The sequence below is a fragment of the Cervus canadensis genome, chromosome 32 (assembly GCF_019320065.1).
Source record: "Cervus canadensis isolate Bull #8, Minnesota chromosome 32, ASM1932006v1, whole genome shotgun sequence".
Taxonomy (NCBI): domain Eukaryota; kingdom Metazoa; phylum Chordata; class Mammalia; order Artiodactyla; family Cervidae; genus Cervus; species Cervus canadensis.
In genome coordinates, this window is record NC_057417.1 from 246,329 (window position 1) to 261,042 (window position 14,714).

Consider the following 14,714-nt stretch of genomic DNA (forward strand, 5'->3'; position numbering starts at 1 on the left):
ATAGTGTTGCTGTGAACATATTGTGTATATATATTTGTTTTCATTTCTTTTCTCAATACATTTTGAATGGATGAAGGAAAAGTTTTGGCAACTCCCAAAGCTGTTAGGTAAAGTGAGCAAGTCATTCATTCTATAGTGAGTTTTCTTTGGTTCCTGTTAAGATTCACTTTCTCTCTGTTCTCGAGCGACCTTTCTGCAGTCCTTCCCCAACTGAATAAATGATTTTTTTGACTCTTTAATCCAGGATCTAAAATGTCCACTGAGGCACAAAGAGTTGACGACAGTCCGGGCACTAGTGGAGGAAGCTCCGATGGAGACCAGCGTGAGAGTGTCTAGTGGGAACCAGAGAGAGAGCAGGTTCAGCCGAAGAAGAAGGAGGGGAAGATATCCAGCAAAACAGCTGCTAAACTGTCTACTAGTGCTAAAAGGTACCTCAGTTACGGGAACTTCTTTGCTTTTAGTATCAATTTATCACCTTAAGTCTGACTTTCTCTTGCATTTAATCATTTTTCTGGGATATGGACCATGAAGTTCATGGATTTTTTCTTCTTCAAGGTTATTTCTTTTTCATGATCTTAGTTATATGCAATATGAACTTTTTGGTGTTTAAAGTCAGTTAAACAGCATGGCAAAATTATAAACTATGTATCCATAGTGTGTGTATATGTATTGTTAGGTGACTATGAATAGGAAAGTGCATGTAAAAGTGTGATAATTTGTTTTATGGTTCCTTGACCATTACTATTTTATTTTATTGAGCAGCAGAGAATAAAAGTGGGAGTCTATTGAAATAGTTACTGGATGATTATTTACACTCACTGTTAGTAAAGTGAGAAATGTGGGAGTTAATAACAATAGAATGGGAAAGACTAGAGATCTCTTCAAGAAAATTGGTATCTCTTCAAGATACTAAGGGAACATTTCATGCAAAGATGGGCACAATAAAGGACAGAAACAGTACAGACCTAACAGAAGCAGAAGATATTAAGATGAGGTAGCAAGAATGCACAGAAGAGCTATACGAAAAAGATCTTCAGGACCCAGATAACCACGATGGTGTGATCACTCACCTAGAGCCAGACATCCTGGAGTCCAAAGTCAAGTGGGCCTTAGGAAGCATTACTATGACAAAGCTAGTGGAGGTGATGAAATTCCAGCTGAGCTATTTCAAATCCTAAAAGGTGATGCTGTAAAAGTGCTGCACTCAATATGCCAGCAAATTTGGAAACCTCAGCAGTGGCCACAGGACTGGAAAAGATCAGTTTTCATTCCAACCCCAAAGAAAGACAATGCCAAGGAATGCTCAAACTGCTGCACAATAGCACTCATCTCACATTCTAGCAAAGTAATGCTCGAAATTCTCCAAGCCAGGCTTCAACAATACGTGAACCCTGAACTTCTAGATGCTCAAGCTGGATTTAGAAAAGGCAGAGGAACCAGAGATCAAATTGCCAACATCTGTTGGATTATAGAAAAAGCAGGAGAATTCCAGAAAAACACCTACTTCTGCTCCATTGACTACGCTAAAGCCTTTGACTGTAGATAACAACAAACTGTGGAAAGTTCTTAAACAGATGGGAATACAGACCTCCTTACCTGCTTCCTGAGAAATCTGTATGCAGGTTAAGAAGCAACAGTTAGAACTGGACATGGAACAACAGATGGATTCACATGGAACAATAACTGATTCCAAATAGGGAAAGGAGTACGTCAAGGCTGTATATTGTCACCCTGCTTATTTAACTTTTATGCAGACTACATCATGAGAAATGCTGGGCTGGTTGAAGCACAAGCTGGAATCAAGATTGCCAGGAGAAATATCAATAACCTCACATCTGCAGATGACACCACCCTTTCAGCAGAAAGCGAAGAATAACTAAAGAGCCTCTTGATGAGGGTGAAAGAGGAGAGTGAAAAAGTTGGCTTAAAACTTAACATTAAAAAAACTAAGATCATGGCTTCTGGTCCCATCACTTCATGGCAAACAGATGGGGAAACGATGGAAACAGTGACAGACTTTATTTTGGGGGCTCCAAAATCACTGGAGATGGTGATTGCAGCCCTGAAATTAAAAGACGCCTGCTCCTTGGAAGAAAAGCTATGACCCACCTAGATAGCATATTAAAAAGCAGAGATATTACTTTCCCAGCAAAGGTCCGAGTCAAAGCTATGGTTTTCCAGTGGTCATGTATGGATGTGAGAGTTGGACCATAAAGAAGACTGAGCACTGAAGAATTGATGCTTTTGAACTGTGGTGTTGGAGAAGACTATTGAGAGTCCCTTGGACTGCAAGGAGATCCAACCAGTCAACCCTAAAGTAAATCAGTCCTGAGTATTCATTGGAAGGACTGATGCTGAAGCTCCAATACCTTGGCCACCTGATGGGAAGAACTGACTCATTGGAAAAGACCCTGATGCTGGGAAAGATTGAAGGTGGGAGAAGGGGACAACAGAGGATGAGATGGTTGGAAGGCATCACTGACTCAATGGACATGAGTTTGAGCAAACTCCGGGAGCTGGTAATGGCTAGGGAAGCCTGGTGTGCTGCAGTCCATGGGGTCACCAAGAGTCAGACACAACTGAGCGACTGAGCTGAACTGAAGAACAGATGCATGTCGTTTTCATTATATCAGGCAGTGGTTTAGTCTTGATAACAGATTTTCTTTTCCTCCAGAGAACAGGTAGATCTGGAAGCAGGATATTTTGGGTGATTCTTTGCTGCCACATCAGTTGCTTAGGGTGATTGGCATGTCATTGGACTCAGCAGAGGGAATATACACTTTAATACTGTTACATTATAGAATATCTCTTGGTAAATAATCTAAAGGTGAATTGAATCTAGTAGTCTTTCCTGGCCCTGTGATGTACTGTCTGAGAATTTGGGGCCTTGTGGACTGACCGTTGAGTGACAGCTTCATCCTTTACTGTTGGTGTGGATGAGGGAACCCATCCCAGAGGTCGTACCCGTGTGGGCTGGAGGAGCTTGCTTCTCTCTGGTCGAGTCAGTCCACAGGTTGGGAAGACCTCTGTCAGGCCCCCTGCAGGCCGTGCCTTTCTGGGGAGAGTTGTTAGAGTGCGCCGTCCATTCTAAGGGCCTCGGGTAGCCAGCTTCCCTGTCCTGGAAGCGGGTTGCGGATGCCCGCCCTCTGCTGAAGGAGCCGTGAGAAAGTGAGACGGCCTGGGACTTGAGGCCTTCTAACCTCTGTATTGGACGGCGGGGAGGGCCCCATGCGCTCCTGCGGGCACAGCGCAGCTCCAGGGGCCTCGGCTCAGGGCCCGGCCAGCTGCCCGGTCACAGCGCAGAACGACCGGCTGCAGGGAATGCCGTGGACTAGGGTGGAACGGAGCGGGGATGGAGAAACAGGACGTTTAGAGGAAGGAAGGGAGGTGCGTGGGTGTGCGTGGGCAGGAGATCCTCAGGTACAGACTGCGGCCCGCCTGACTGAGGGCGTCCCTGTGGCTCAGACAGGAAAGAATCCGCCTGCAAAGCGCGGACCCGGGTCGGGGAGATCCCCTGGAGGAGGGTGAGGCAGCCCACTCCAGTGTTCTTGCCTGCAGAATCCCATGGACAGAGGAGCCTGTGGGGTCGCCAAGAGTGGGACACGGCTGAGCGACTAGGCGCACACAGCCCCTGAGAGTGAGGGTGCTGCGGGGGCCGGGGAGGACGATCGTCTGGGAGTGCTCCCCACCGGCGGGCGCCCCGTGGAGCGCGGCCGGGCATCGTGCCGGCGTCGGAGCAAGGCCCGCAGTCTGCCGGGGGAGTGGAAACTGGGCCATGTGTGAAAGCTGGGATTGGGTGAGGCTTGTTCGGTAACAGTCATTCTTTACTTCGTTTTCCCACAGTGTGTACAAAGTTGAGATTACGTATTCAAACCTAGTTTTCCTTTTCCCCACTCTTTAAATTGGGGATAAAGTTTATTTCTGAGTGTGTGTGTGTGAAGAATCCAGGACAGTGTCTGATGGGCACATGATAGGAATTAGTAGTACGGCATTGGGGAAAGTAAGAAATGCCTTTTAAGTTGCTTCCTGGCTGAAAAAAAGTCACTCCGTTGGCAAATTTATTCTTGTGAATCTGTGATTTTCAGACTGTGACTGATGACTTTCCTCTACACAGTTTCTGGGTGGCTTATGGTTGAGTGTCTGAGGGGGTTTAGGCATTTACTATTTTTTTGAATATAAAATGCTGCTTCACGGCAAATTTTCAGGTAAAAGACAAAAACCCAATACTAAAAAGTTGAACTCTGTTCCTTTCCTTCTCCCCAGTCTAGTTGATAGTGGAAGTTGATTTTGTCCCCCATCTCTGCTTTAGGTTCCTTTCTTTTTTTAAGTAGGTGTCTGTTTTGGCTGCACCAGGCCTGAGTTGTGCATGCGGGATCTCTGTAGTCACAGCAGGTGGGTCTGGTTCCCTGACCAGGGGTGGAACCCAGGCTCCCTGTTGGGAGTGTGGAGTCTTAGCCACCGGGCCGCCAGGGAAGTCCCTCTGTCTGAGCTCTAACAACTGAGGAAAAACATTGGGAATCTTGATGACAGGGACTCAAAACATAGTTTTAATTCACCATGTGCCTTGCATAGTAGGGTCGTATTTATTGACTGATTGCCTTAGAACCTAGGGTTTGTTGTGAGGCTTGGATCTTCCCCAGAGATTAGAATCCTAGTACTGATATGTTCAGAAGATCAAAGGTGGAGGTAGTTTCACAATAAAATTCTCATTTATTATTATTGATAATTGATTTTTATGCAGATGAGACATCTTTTCCAAATAGTGTCATTTTGTGGGAGAGTTAATCAGCAGTGCAGAGCTTGCACTGGAGAGACAGAATCTGGGTTAGACCTAATGCTAGGTCCTGGCATTTAGTTGCTCTGTGATATTAGAAACATAGTTTAACATTTCCAAGCTTCACCTTTCTCATCTGTGAAATGGAGACAGAAATAGTCCCATCTTCGCAGGGCCAGCGTGAGGATGGAAAGTGATCAAGCTGTTATTTGGCACACAGAAAGGTTTCATACACTGATGCTGTCGTTCTTAGACTTTGTGCCAGTTAAAGCCTACAATAGTATTTTACTAAGTCCATGTGATAAATTTTAGAAAAATGAAGTTTGTGTTAATGCTATGAGGACTTAGTGTTTTTTGTTAAAATAGTAAAGCTCAGATGCTGTAATTATATATACATTTTATAGTAACTCAAGAAAAGTACTTTGCACATAGGTGTTCAGTTGCATAAAATATGCTGTAATTGTAGAATTAATCATTAGGTGTAGAAATGTGTTTTCTTGCAAAAAAAATCTCAGTTTTCAGGTGTTATGGCAAAGTAATATTGGATACAGAAAATATTAAATTGGAATTTTATTTAAACAATGGTATAAATTAATTTTTGTCTGTTTCAGAGTTAAGAGGGAGATTACAGTTACTTCTTGATGCATTTTTGCTCTTCTTTGGCATGAAATTATTTCTTAAAAAATCGGAATGCTTTTAGCATGGTCTGTTCTCTTCATAATTTGATGTGATTTTATTGGATACAATATAATACTGTCCTAGAAATGATATTTGGTTTTAGACTCTAAATTGTTGTTAGGTTGGGAGGTTGATTTCAGTATATTTGACTGTGATATTTTGTTATATGGGCTAATCTGTTTCTTTTCCACATGAGAATGAAGTACTCTTTATAGATAATCTTTTGTAATTATTGTATTTTATTGATTCTGAATGTTCATTTAAGTTTTTAATGTTCCTGAAATCAGGATGCAGTTTACAGTTGATGTGCAGAATCATTAATTTAGGTTGTCTTAAAAATCGAGCAGTTGTTTGGAGTCATAGGTGCACAGTATGTAGCACCACTCAGAATTAAACTCTGGATTTATTACTTGCAGTGGCCCTGTGTTTTCTAAGTTAATTCAGAGATTACTTTGAGATTTAAGAAATTTTAGTAACTAGTTACATGATGTTTTCTTTTGAGAATGAGTTCATTTTGGAAGGTTTTGAGGAATGCAGACCATAGGGGAATGTAGAAAGTCATCTAAGTGGATGAAGTTTTTTTTTTAAATAACTGTTAAGAAAATACCTTTGTGAATCCCCAAGTCCATATATTCATGTTCTACTTGGCCCTGAGTGAGTTACTGAATTTTCTTTAAGCTTGAATATGTGTTTGTGTTTGAGACACGTCGGTATATATACTGCTTCATTTTTCTGAACCATTAATCCAGTATGTTAGTATTAAAACGAGTGCTTCATGTCTTCTCCACTTGGGTTCAGTTTTGTCGCTGTGGTCTTCAGTTCAGTCTGAATGAGTCATAATTATCTCCCCTTCCCCGCCCCCCACTCCTCTTTCTTTTTAGCAGATGACAGTCACATGTAAACTCCTACCGTTCCTGGAACATTTAAGGTTTCAGGTGAAGTCGTACAAACTGAAATTTAGTCTGCATTTTGCTTCTGACTTGTTTCAGTAACCATGTGCAGTTGCTGACTTATGTATCATGACAACCAAGGAAGTGGCACTGCTGGACAGAAATTGGAGATATAGACAGTTGTCTAGTGGATTTGTTTCTAAAGAAATAATTTTGTCTTAAAAGTTCTCATAAGAGAGAGGAGATGTTGTTTTGTTTGTTTGACTTAGCAAGATAATTGCTTGTCTTTTCACCTTAACAGCATGCAGTTACTAGCCTGAGTTTCCTAAATGGGAACTGATAAAATGGTAGTACTTAAAGAATTCTGTGAGATTTATTTAATTCACTTTTAATAGCCTAAGATCATCATGTAAAAGGTGCATTGTAAGTGTAAATTACTGATACTTTTTCATTTTTCCTCACCCTAAGGGACAGTGCCTGAAATAGCTGCCTTCCTTATTACCCCACATGTCAAGACTGAGAAACTTAATACATACCATGATCACAACTTTTGAGATAGAATTGAATTGCTGTCATTGAAAACAGCAGGACATCTTGCAACCGTTTAAATAGCAATTCTTAGTATAATCTTTTCTGTCAAGAGAAATACAGCCATTCTTTGGTAGCAGTGGCTCAAAATATATTGTAATGCACTGACTCACTGCTCCAAATTGTCAAGTTTATCAGTAAATTGCTTTTTGTATTGAATAATTAGATTTAGAATGATAGACATCTAGAGGGGTTTCAAGTTCCATTACAGAATTCTGTGACAAAATTATGACATCAATTTTTTAAACCAAAGGGACAGTATAAGCATAAAGCAAGATGAATTATTTGAAAATCCCTAGGAAGTTCTTTTACAGTAAAATTGTTTTCTTTGACACTGTGAGCATACTGTTTTGAATCCCTGTTCTTTTGGTTTTCTGAGTTTAAAAACAAGAGTATGTGTATGTATACACACACAAATATACACACACATATTCAGATACATATATCTGAATCACTTTTCTGTATACTTGAAACTAGCACAATATTGTAAATCACCTATGCTTAAATAAAAAAATGTTTATAAAAGTTTTTCATGTTCCCGCTGGCAAATTAAACAGCACAGAGACATTTTGATTACAAAGTAGCAGTTTTCTGTTGAGATACTTTCCCTGTGGCAGTTCCTGTTAGCTGACTCTACCTGACCTTAAGTAATAGACTTATACCTACTTGTTGAATTGTTAAATAATACCTTTTGTCTTCTTGCTGTGAATTTTGAGGATGTTCACCAGCTTGTTCACCTGTTTTCTTTTCCCGCCTCCCAGTTAATGATATTCATATTTTTTAAAAAGTACTGGAGGGATGGGATGGGGAGGGAGGTGGGAGGGGGGTTCAGGGTGGGGGACACATGTACACCTGTGGCTGATTCATGTCAATGTATGGCGAAAACCACCACAATATTGGAAAGTAACTAGCCTCCAACTAAAACAAATACTTAAAAAAAGAGTGTTGGCTGTCTTTCTAAATGAAGTAGTATATTTAAGCCACTGTTGCTCGTTGCTTCACGTTTCAGCAATACTCGTTGGTTCCTTACTTTGTAAAATGAGGGTATTAATACCTTTGTTCTTCCTTCCATCTACTCACACCCCCCCCCACCATCCACTTTTAGTTGGTTTCTATTAGCTACACTTGATTTTACATCTTCATGGTTAGTAGTATTTCCATTTTGTAGTGTGCAACTACAACTTGTTATCTGTGCTTTATCTGTAATAAAAGGCCAATAAACTCTGTATAAGTTTACCTGTTTAGTGCCAGACCAGACGGGGTGTTAGGATTAGATTTCCTATAGGTCCAGTGTTAGGATCTCTCAGTGATCAATGCAAAGCAGTAGAGGAAAACAATAGAATGGGAAAGACTACAGATCTCTTTCAAGAAAATTAGAGATACCAAGGGAACATTTCATGCAAAGATGGGCTCAATAAAGGACAGAAATGGTATGGACCTAACAGAAGCAGAAGGTATTAAGAAGAGGTAGCAAGAATACACAGAAGAACTATACAAAAAAGATCTTCAGGACCCAGATAACCATGATGGTGTGATCACTCACCTAGAGCCAGACATCCTGGAATGCTAAGTCAAGTGGGCCTTAGGAAGCATCACTACGAACAAAGCTAGTGGAGGTGATGAAATTCCAGTTAGCTATTTCAAATCTTAAAAGATGATGCTGTGAAAGTGCTGCACTCAATATGCCAGCAAATTTGGAAGACTGAGCAGTGGCCACAGGACTGGAAAAGATCAGTTTTCATTCCAGTCCTAAAGGCAATGCCAAAGAATGTTCAAACTACCTCACAATTGTACTCATCTCACATGCTAGCAAAGTAATGCTCAAAATTTTCCAAGCCTGGCTTCAACAGTACATGAACCATGAACTTCCAGATGTTCAAGCTGGATTTAGAAAAGGCAGAGGAACCAGAGATCAAATTGCCAACATCCATTGTATTATTGAAAAAGCAAGAGAGTTCCAGAAAAACATCTATTTCTGCTTTATTGACTATGCCAAAGCCTTTGACTTTGTGGATCACAACAGACTATTGAAAATTCTGAAAGAGATGGGAGTACCAGACCACCTGACCTGCCTCCTGAGAAATCTTTATGCAGGTCAAGAAGCAACAGTTAGAACTGGACATGGAACAACAGACTGGTTCCAAATTGAGAAAGGAGTACGTCAAGGCTGTATATTGTCACCCTGCTTGTTTAACTTATATGCAGAGTGCATGATGAGAAACGCTGGGCTGGAGGAAGCACAAGCTGGAATCAAGATTGCCAGGAGAAATATCAGTGACCTCAGATACACAGATGACACCATCCTTATGGCAGAAAGCAAAGATGAACTAAAAAGCCTCTTGATGAAAGTGAAAGAGGAGAGTGAAAAAGTTGGCTTAAAGCTCAACATTCAGAAAACTAAGATCATGGCATCTGGTCCCATCACTTCATGGGAAATAGGTGGGGAAACAGTGGCAACAGAGACTTATTTTTTGGGCTCCAGAATCACTGCAGATGGTGACTACAGCCCTGAAATTAAAAGATGCTTGCTCCTTGGAAGAAAAGCCATGACCAACCTAGACAGCATATTGAAAAACAGAGACGTTACTTTGCCGACAAAGGTCTGTCTAGTCAAAGCTATGATTTTTCCAGTTGTCATGTGTGGATGTGAGAGTTGGACCGTAAAGAAAGCTGAGCGCCGAAGAATTGATGCTTTTGAACTGTGGTGTTGGAGAAGACTCTTCAGAATCCCTTGGACTGCAAGGAGATCCAACCAGTCCATCCTAAAGGAAATCAATCCTGGATATTCATTGGAAGGACTGATGCGGAAGTTGAAACACCAATATTTTGGCTACCTGATGTGAAGAACTGACTCATTGGAAAAGACCCTGATGATGTGAAAGGTTGAAGGCAGGAGGAGAAGGGGACGACAGAGGATGAGATGGTTGGATGGCATCACTGACTCGATGGACATGAGTTTGAGCAAGCTCTGGGAGTTGGTGGTGGACAGGAAGCCTGACGTGCTGCAGTCCATGGGGTCCAAAGAGTCGGACACGACTGAGTGACTGAACTAGGATCTTAAAGCTACGCAATGAATCATAGCATTTAGGCAAAATGCCTCCTTTTTATCCCTTAATATCTGTTACTGGATTGAAAGTATTTTATGTTTTAGTTTCGTGCCTGTTCTATCTGTGATTTTCTTACAGAGTTGTTTCTCTTGTGGGATTTGTGACTGTTTTTCTCCCTTGAGTGGTGTATCTTTATTACACCCTATATGCTCTGTGCCCTCTGGAGCGTCTCAACCTGTTTGATTCACAGCATGTACTTTGTCTTCCAAATAGAGTGGAATTCCTCCGCCAGTGGTGACCACCCCTGTCTCTGTCCTTGATCCCTTTCTGCCCTCTGTGTGTGTGCCCCGCCGTCACCTGGGGCGCTGATGGGGTGGAGGGGGAGTGTGTGCTCTCAGCTCACTGCCTTTAACCTGGACGTGACGCGTTGTGCCTCACAGTGCCTGTTTTATTTACACTTTTGTGTGGAATCCACAAAGGGTGTTCTCTATCAGATATTTGAGACTTCTCTTGTTTAGTTATGTGCCATATGTACTTTAAATGCACATGAACACACTATAGAATCTAAGAAGTCTCAGTGGGACAGCTGAATTAATAGGTTTTTTATTTTTGGCTTTAGATTTGTTAGTCTTGGTCTGTGTATTGATGTGAGAATTGGATGGTAAAGAAAGGTGGATGGTAAAGAAGGATGAGCGCCGAAGAGTTGATGCTTTTTGAACTGTGGTGCTGGTGAATACTCTGGAGAGTCCCTTGGACTGCAAGGAGGTCAAACCAGTCAATCATCAAGGAAATCAATCCTGAATATTCATTGGAAGGACTGATGCTGAAGCTCCAATACTTTGGCCACCTGATGCGAAGAGCCCGCTTATTGGAAAAGACCCTGATGCTGGGAAAGATTGAAGGCGGGAGGAGAAGGGGACGACAGAGGATGAGATGGTTGGATGGCATCACTGACTCGATGGACATGAGTTTGACCAAGCTCCGGGAGATAGAGGACAGGGAAGCCTGGTGTGCTGCTGTCTGTGGGGTCGAAAAGAGTCAGACAGGACTTGACCAGTGAACAACAAACACCCATTTCATAACGTCTTCCCCACCTTGAGTCACACGACTTAGAGAAGTGATAGTTGTATCTGTATCAGACATTTCATTCGGGGCAGGATACTGAAGTGGGTTGCCGTTTCCTTTACGGGATTTTCCTAGCCCAGAATGAAATCCACGTCTCCTGCATTGGCAGGTGGCTTCTTTACCACTGAGCCACCAGGGAAGCCCATATAGGGGGTTAGGTGAAGTAAAACATAAAAGATGAAAATAACACATGAGGGTAAAAACAGGTTTTTAAAATAAAAATTCTTTTTTCCCCCTTTGCAGAAGGCATATGTGTGCTTAGCGTTAGCAGTGGTTTGAGTTTCCCTGGTGGCTCAGCTGGTATAGAATCCGCCTGCAATGCAGGAGACCCTGGTTCCATTCCTTGGTTGGAAAGATCCCCTGGAGGAGGGAGTGGCCCCCCACTCCAGTATTCTTGCCTGGAGAATCCCATGGACAGAGGAACCTGGGGGCTACAGTCTCTGGGGTTGCAAAGAGTTGCCTGAGTGACTAAGCACAGCACAGCAGTGGCTTAAAGTTTTGATTTAAGTTGTGCTGTTGGTGAGAGATGGAGGCACAGATAGCGGCCGGTCTCCTCTTTGTAGATGCACTGTGGAAACTGTGGCAGAAATTGCTACTTTGTTGGTACTGTGTATGATGATTTATACAGTGATAGTATTTCAAATTAAAAGTGCACAAATAGGAAAGATTAGTGTAAAAGTGTAAAATTTAATGGAATATTAAAAGAGTAAAGACATTTTAATGTAACTTTCTTTGTCTTTATTTTCAAGAATTCAGAAGGAACTTGCAGAAATTACGTTGGGCCCACCCCCCAACTGTAGGTAAGTACTTAATGGATTTTTATTTGTATCTTTTGCAGAAGGTGTAATCGAACTATTGCTGTGATGTCTCAACTATTGTTGTTGGAGCCTGATTAATTAGCGAAAACATGGTTCTGTTTTGGACTTAAGTGACTGTGAAGACAGTGGTTGTGGTGGTCTCCATGCAGAAATGGAATCTTCATGAATCTGTTTGTAATGGTAGATGGAGTTGCCAAAAAAAGAGTAATGCAATAACAGTAAGATAATGGAATTATAGGGTAACACATACAATGATCTTTTAGTGGAAGAGGTGTTGGAGTTTTAAATGATTTCTTTCATGATAGAGTAATACTGTGGCTAAAATATTTGCTGTTTGATAATTTATTTAGTTGTTATCTTGCTGAAAATTGATTTTTAGAAGTGCTGGAACATTAAACAGTGTTTCTTCATGGTTTACATTATTTCTTATAGTCCTAGGTTGTGGTGATTGGAGGCGGTGAGGTTAAGTTTGAAACACTCTCTCCATTATGACCACATACCCTCAATCTGGTCTGAGTTTACTGATGGGAAGTTAAAGTGCTTGCTTGGAGTTGATTAATGATATATGTAGAGTAGAAGGAGGGAAGTTAGCTTCTGCTGTATCTTGGATCTGGTACAGTAGTCGGAAGATGGCTGTTTGACTCCTTGAAGAAGTTTGTGTTTTGATGTCAGTTCAGTGTTGGAACCAAGCCACTGCGGAGTTGTGTAGTTTAAATGGTAGCGCTGTGCGTCAGAGGCGAGAGGACGCGCTTCAGTATTGAGTACATTGTTGGTGTGATTTCTGATTTAACTGAGCTTGTTTTAATATGAAAGCAAAGATAACAGCTCTAGGTATTAATGGAAGTGAAAAACCTGTAGGTGGCTAAATGGCTAATTGACAGCCATTTTTGTGTAGGAAAGATTCTAATAAGACTTAATGTTTGTAGTGAATTTATTGTAGTTCTTTACACGGGAGTCACATTTATAAACTTGTAGTAATAATGTTCGAAGAATATTTCACTCAACTAGAACAAATCACTTCTTGGTTAGGAGAAGCTGTTGGGTAGTCAGGTGTTTTTGTCACACTTAGGCTGTGTTACCTTAGAGCTGTTTCAGACGTCACATCTTTGTTTAAGCTTTGGTGGCCAATTCGTGTAAATGGATTGATTTGTGGAAAAACTTCAGTTTGAATTAAACTCTCTTGTTTCGTAGGGTAGTATTTGTTTTAATGTTTGAATCTTTTTTTTTTTTTAATAAACTGTGTTTACCACATATATTATTCCTGTTACCTTTCTTTACAAACAACTGAAATGGTACAATATATGAACTTAGTTTATATACTTTGAAAACTTTGTTTAAACTTTGAAAACAGATTATTGGCAAAATAAATTAATTGCTTTGTTTTAATGAGCTTGTTTAGGGCTCCTTTTTGATGAATGTAATCCCTGTATAATATGTGATGATTAGAGTTTGCAGTTTTGCTATCAGATATATTATTTCCTGGTGCATTACTCTAATTTAGTTTTGACTTATTACAGATAAATAATTTAACTTAGATTAAACCAATATATTATAAATGTGCATGGAAACTGAAAATTCTGAGGAAGAAAATTACATGATGTTTATTCCTTAAATAAACTAAAATGGTTAAATCATAGTTCTGTTTAATGTAAAAAAGAAATGTTTTAACTATGGAAATTTGGGGGTTTACTTTTTCATTGAGCCTTAGTTAAAGTGTACTGGTTGTGCAAGCAAAATATTTCTAATAGTTTTTCATTTAAAAAATGTAGATGTCACATATAATTAGCTCCTCAGTTTCAAGAAAGAAACCTACTCAGTTGTATTTTTTCCCCCCAGTTTTATTGAGATACTGACATATAACATTGCAGAAAGATAGCTTGTTCGGTGGATTTGCTGGCTTATGGAAACTTCCACTGTAATCCTTTTAACCATGTGAAGATTGGATAGCTCACATTGCTTCAGAACAAGGCCTACGGGTGCAGCTTCTTTGATCCCTAGATAGCTGATGGACTGATCAGGCAGGGACGAAGGTCGTGCCCACCTTCATGTTCGTGGCTCCCCTGTTGCATAGGGTCTTCTTTGCTGCGCTGGTGTAAGTGGGGGTTCCTGCCGCCCCCTGCGGGCCCTGCCCCTCACGTCAACACCCGCTGCGGGCCCTGCCCCTCACGTCGACGGCCATGTGGGCCCTGCCCCTCACGTCGATGCTCACCGCGAGCCCTGCCCCTCACGTCGATGGCCATGCGCTTGCTAAGGGGTTTACCGTAGGCCTTGGATTTTCTGTGGGTGTGTCGGGTTAGAGATGGGACCTCGGAACTTGAGTGCATCTCTTTTAAGATGCCCGCTAAGCGACTCTTGGGTTCATATTACAGGGACAAGCATGTGTTTGTCTTCTACTGTAGTATTGTTGAAGGTCTCCCCTGCCCCCCCCCCCAGGTTTTCAACAGACTTAAATCTTTTAAGAGTATGCGCAAAATATTTTGATGATCAGTTAAATTATTTCTTTGTATAGGTAATATCTGCCTATACAGTTTCTAGGTATCTTTTCACTTTTTTGGGTCATTGTTGTCTTTGAGGTAAAAGTGCAGTAATCTTTTTTTCTTTTTAGGCTGGATTAAGTTAATTCTTTTATAACATTAGAATTAATATTTAAAACCAAAACTTTATGATTTATCTAAGAAAAAAGTTTCTATTCCCAGAATGGTAGGGTCTGTGGGATCATAGGCATAGGAAAGTGCACATGATCTGGGTGGGATTCGGTTATATACATCGAGTATTCTCTGTGGATAGTAGAGGT

General features: G+C 41.1%; 1 protein-coding gene across 1 annotated transcript in view; it reads left to right on the plus strand.

Annotated features, from left to right (window-relative positions):
• The window catches only part of LOC122432858 (poly(A)-specific ribonuclease PARN-like), an 853,726-nt gene that overhangs the window by 5,240 nt on the left and 833,772 nt on the right, over window positions 1-14,714 (plus strand). The window contains 2 exon segments of the mRNA XM_043455121.1: window positions 245-428; window positions 11,852-11,902. Of these exon segments, the coding sequence (XP_043311056.1) occupies window positions 311-428; window positions 11,852-11,902 (169 nt within the window). The 5' untranslated portion in view covers window positions 245-310.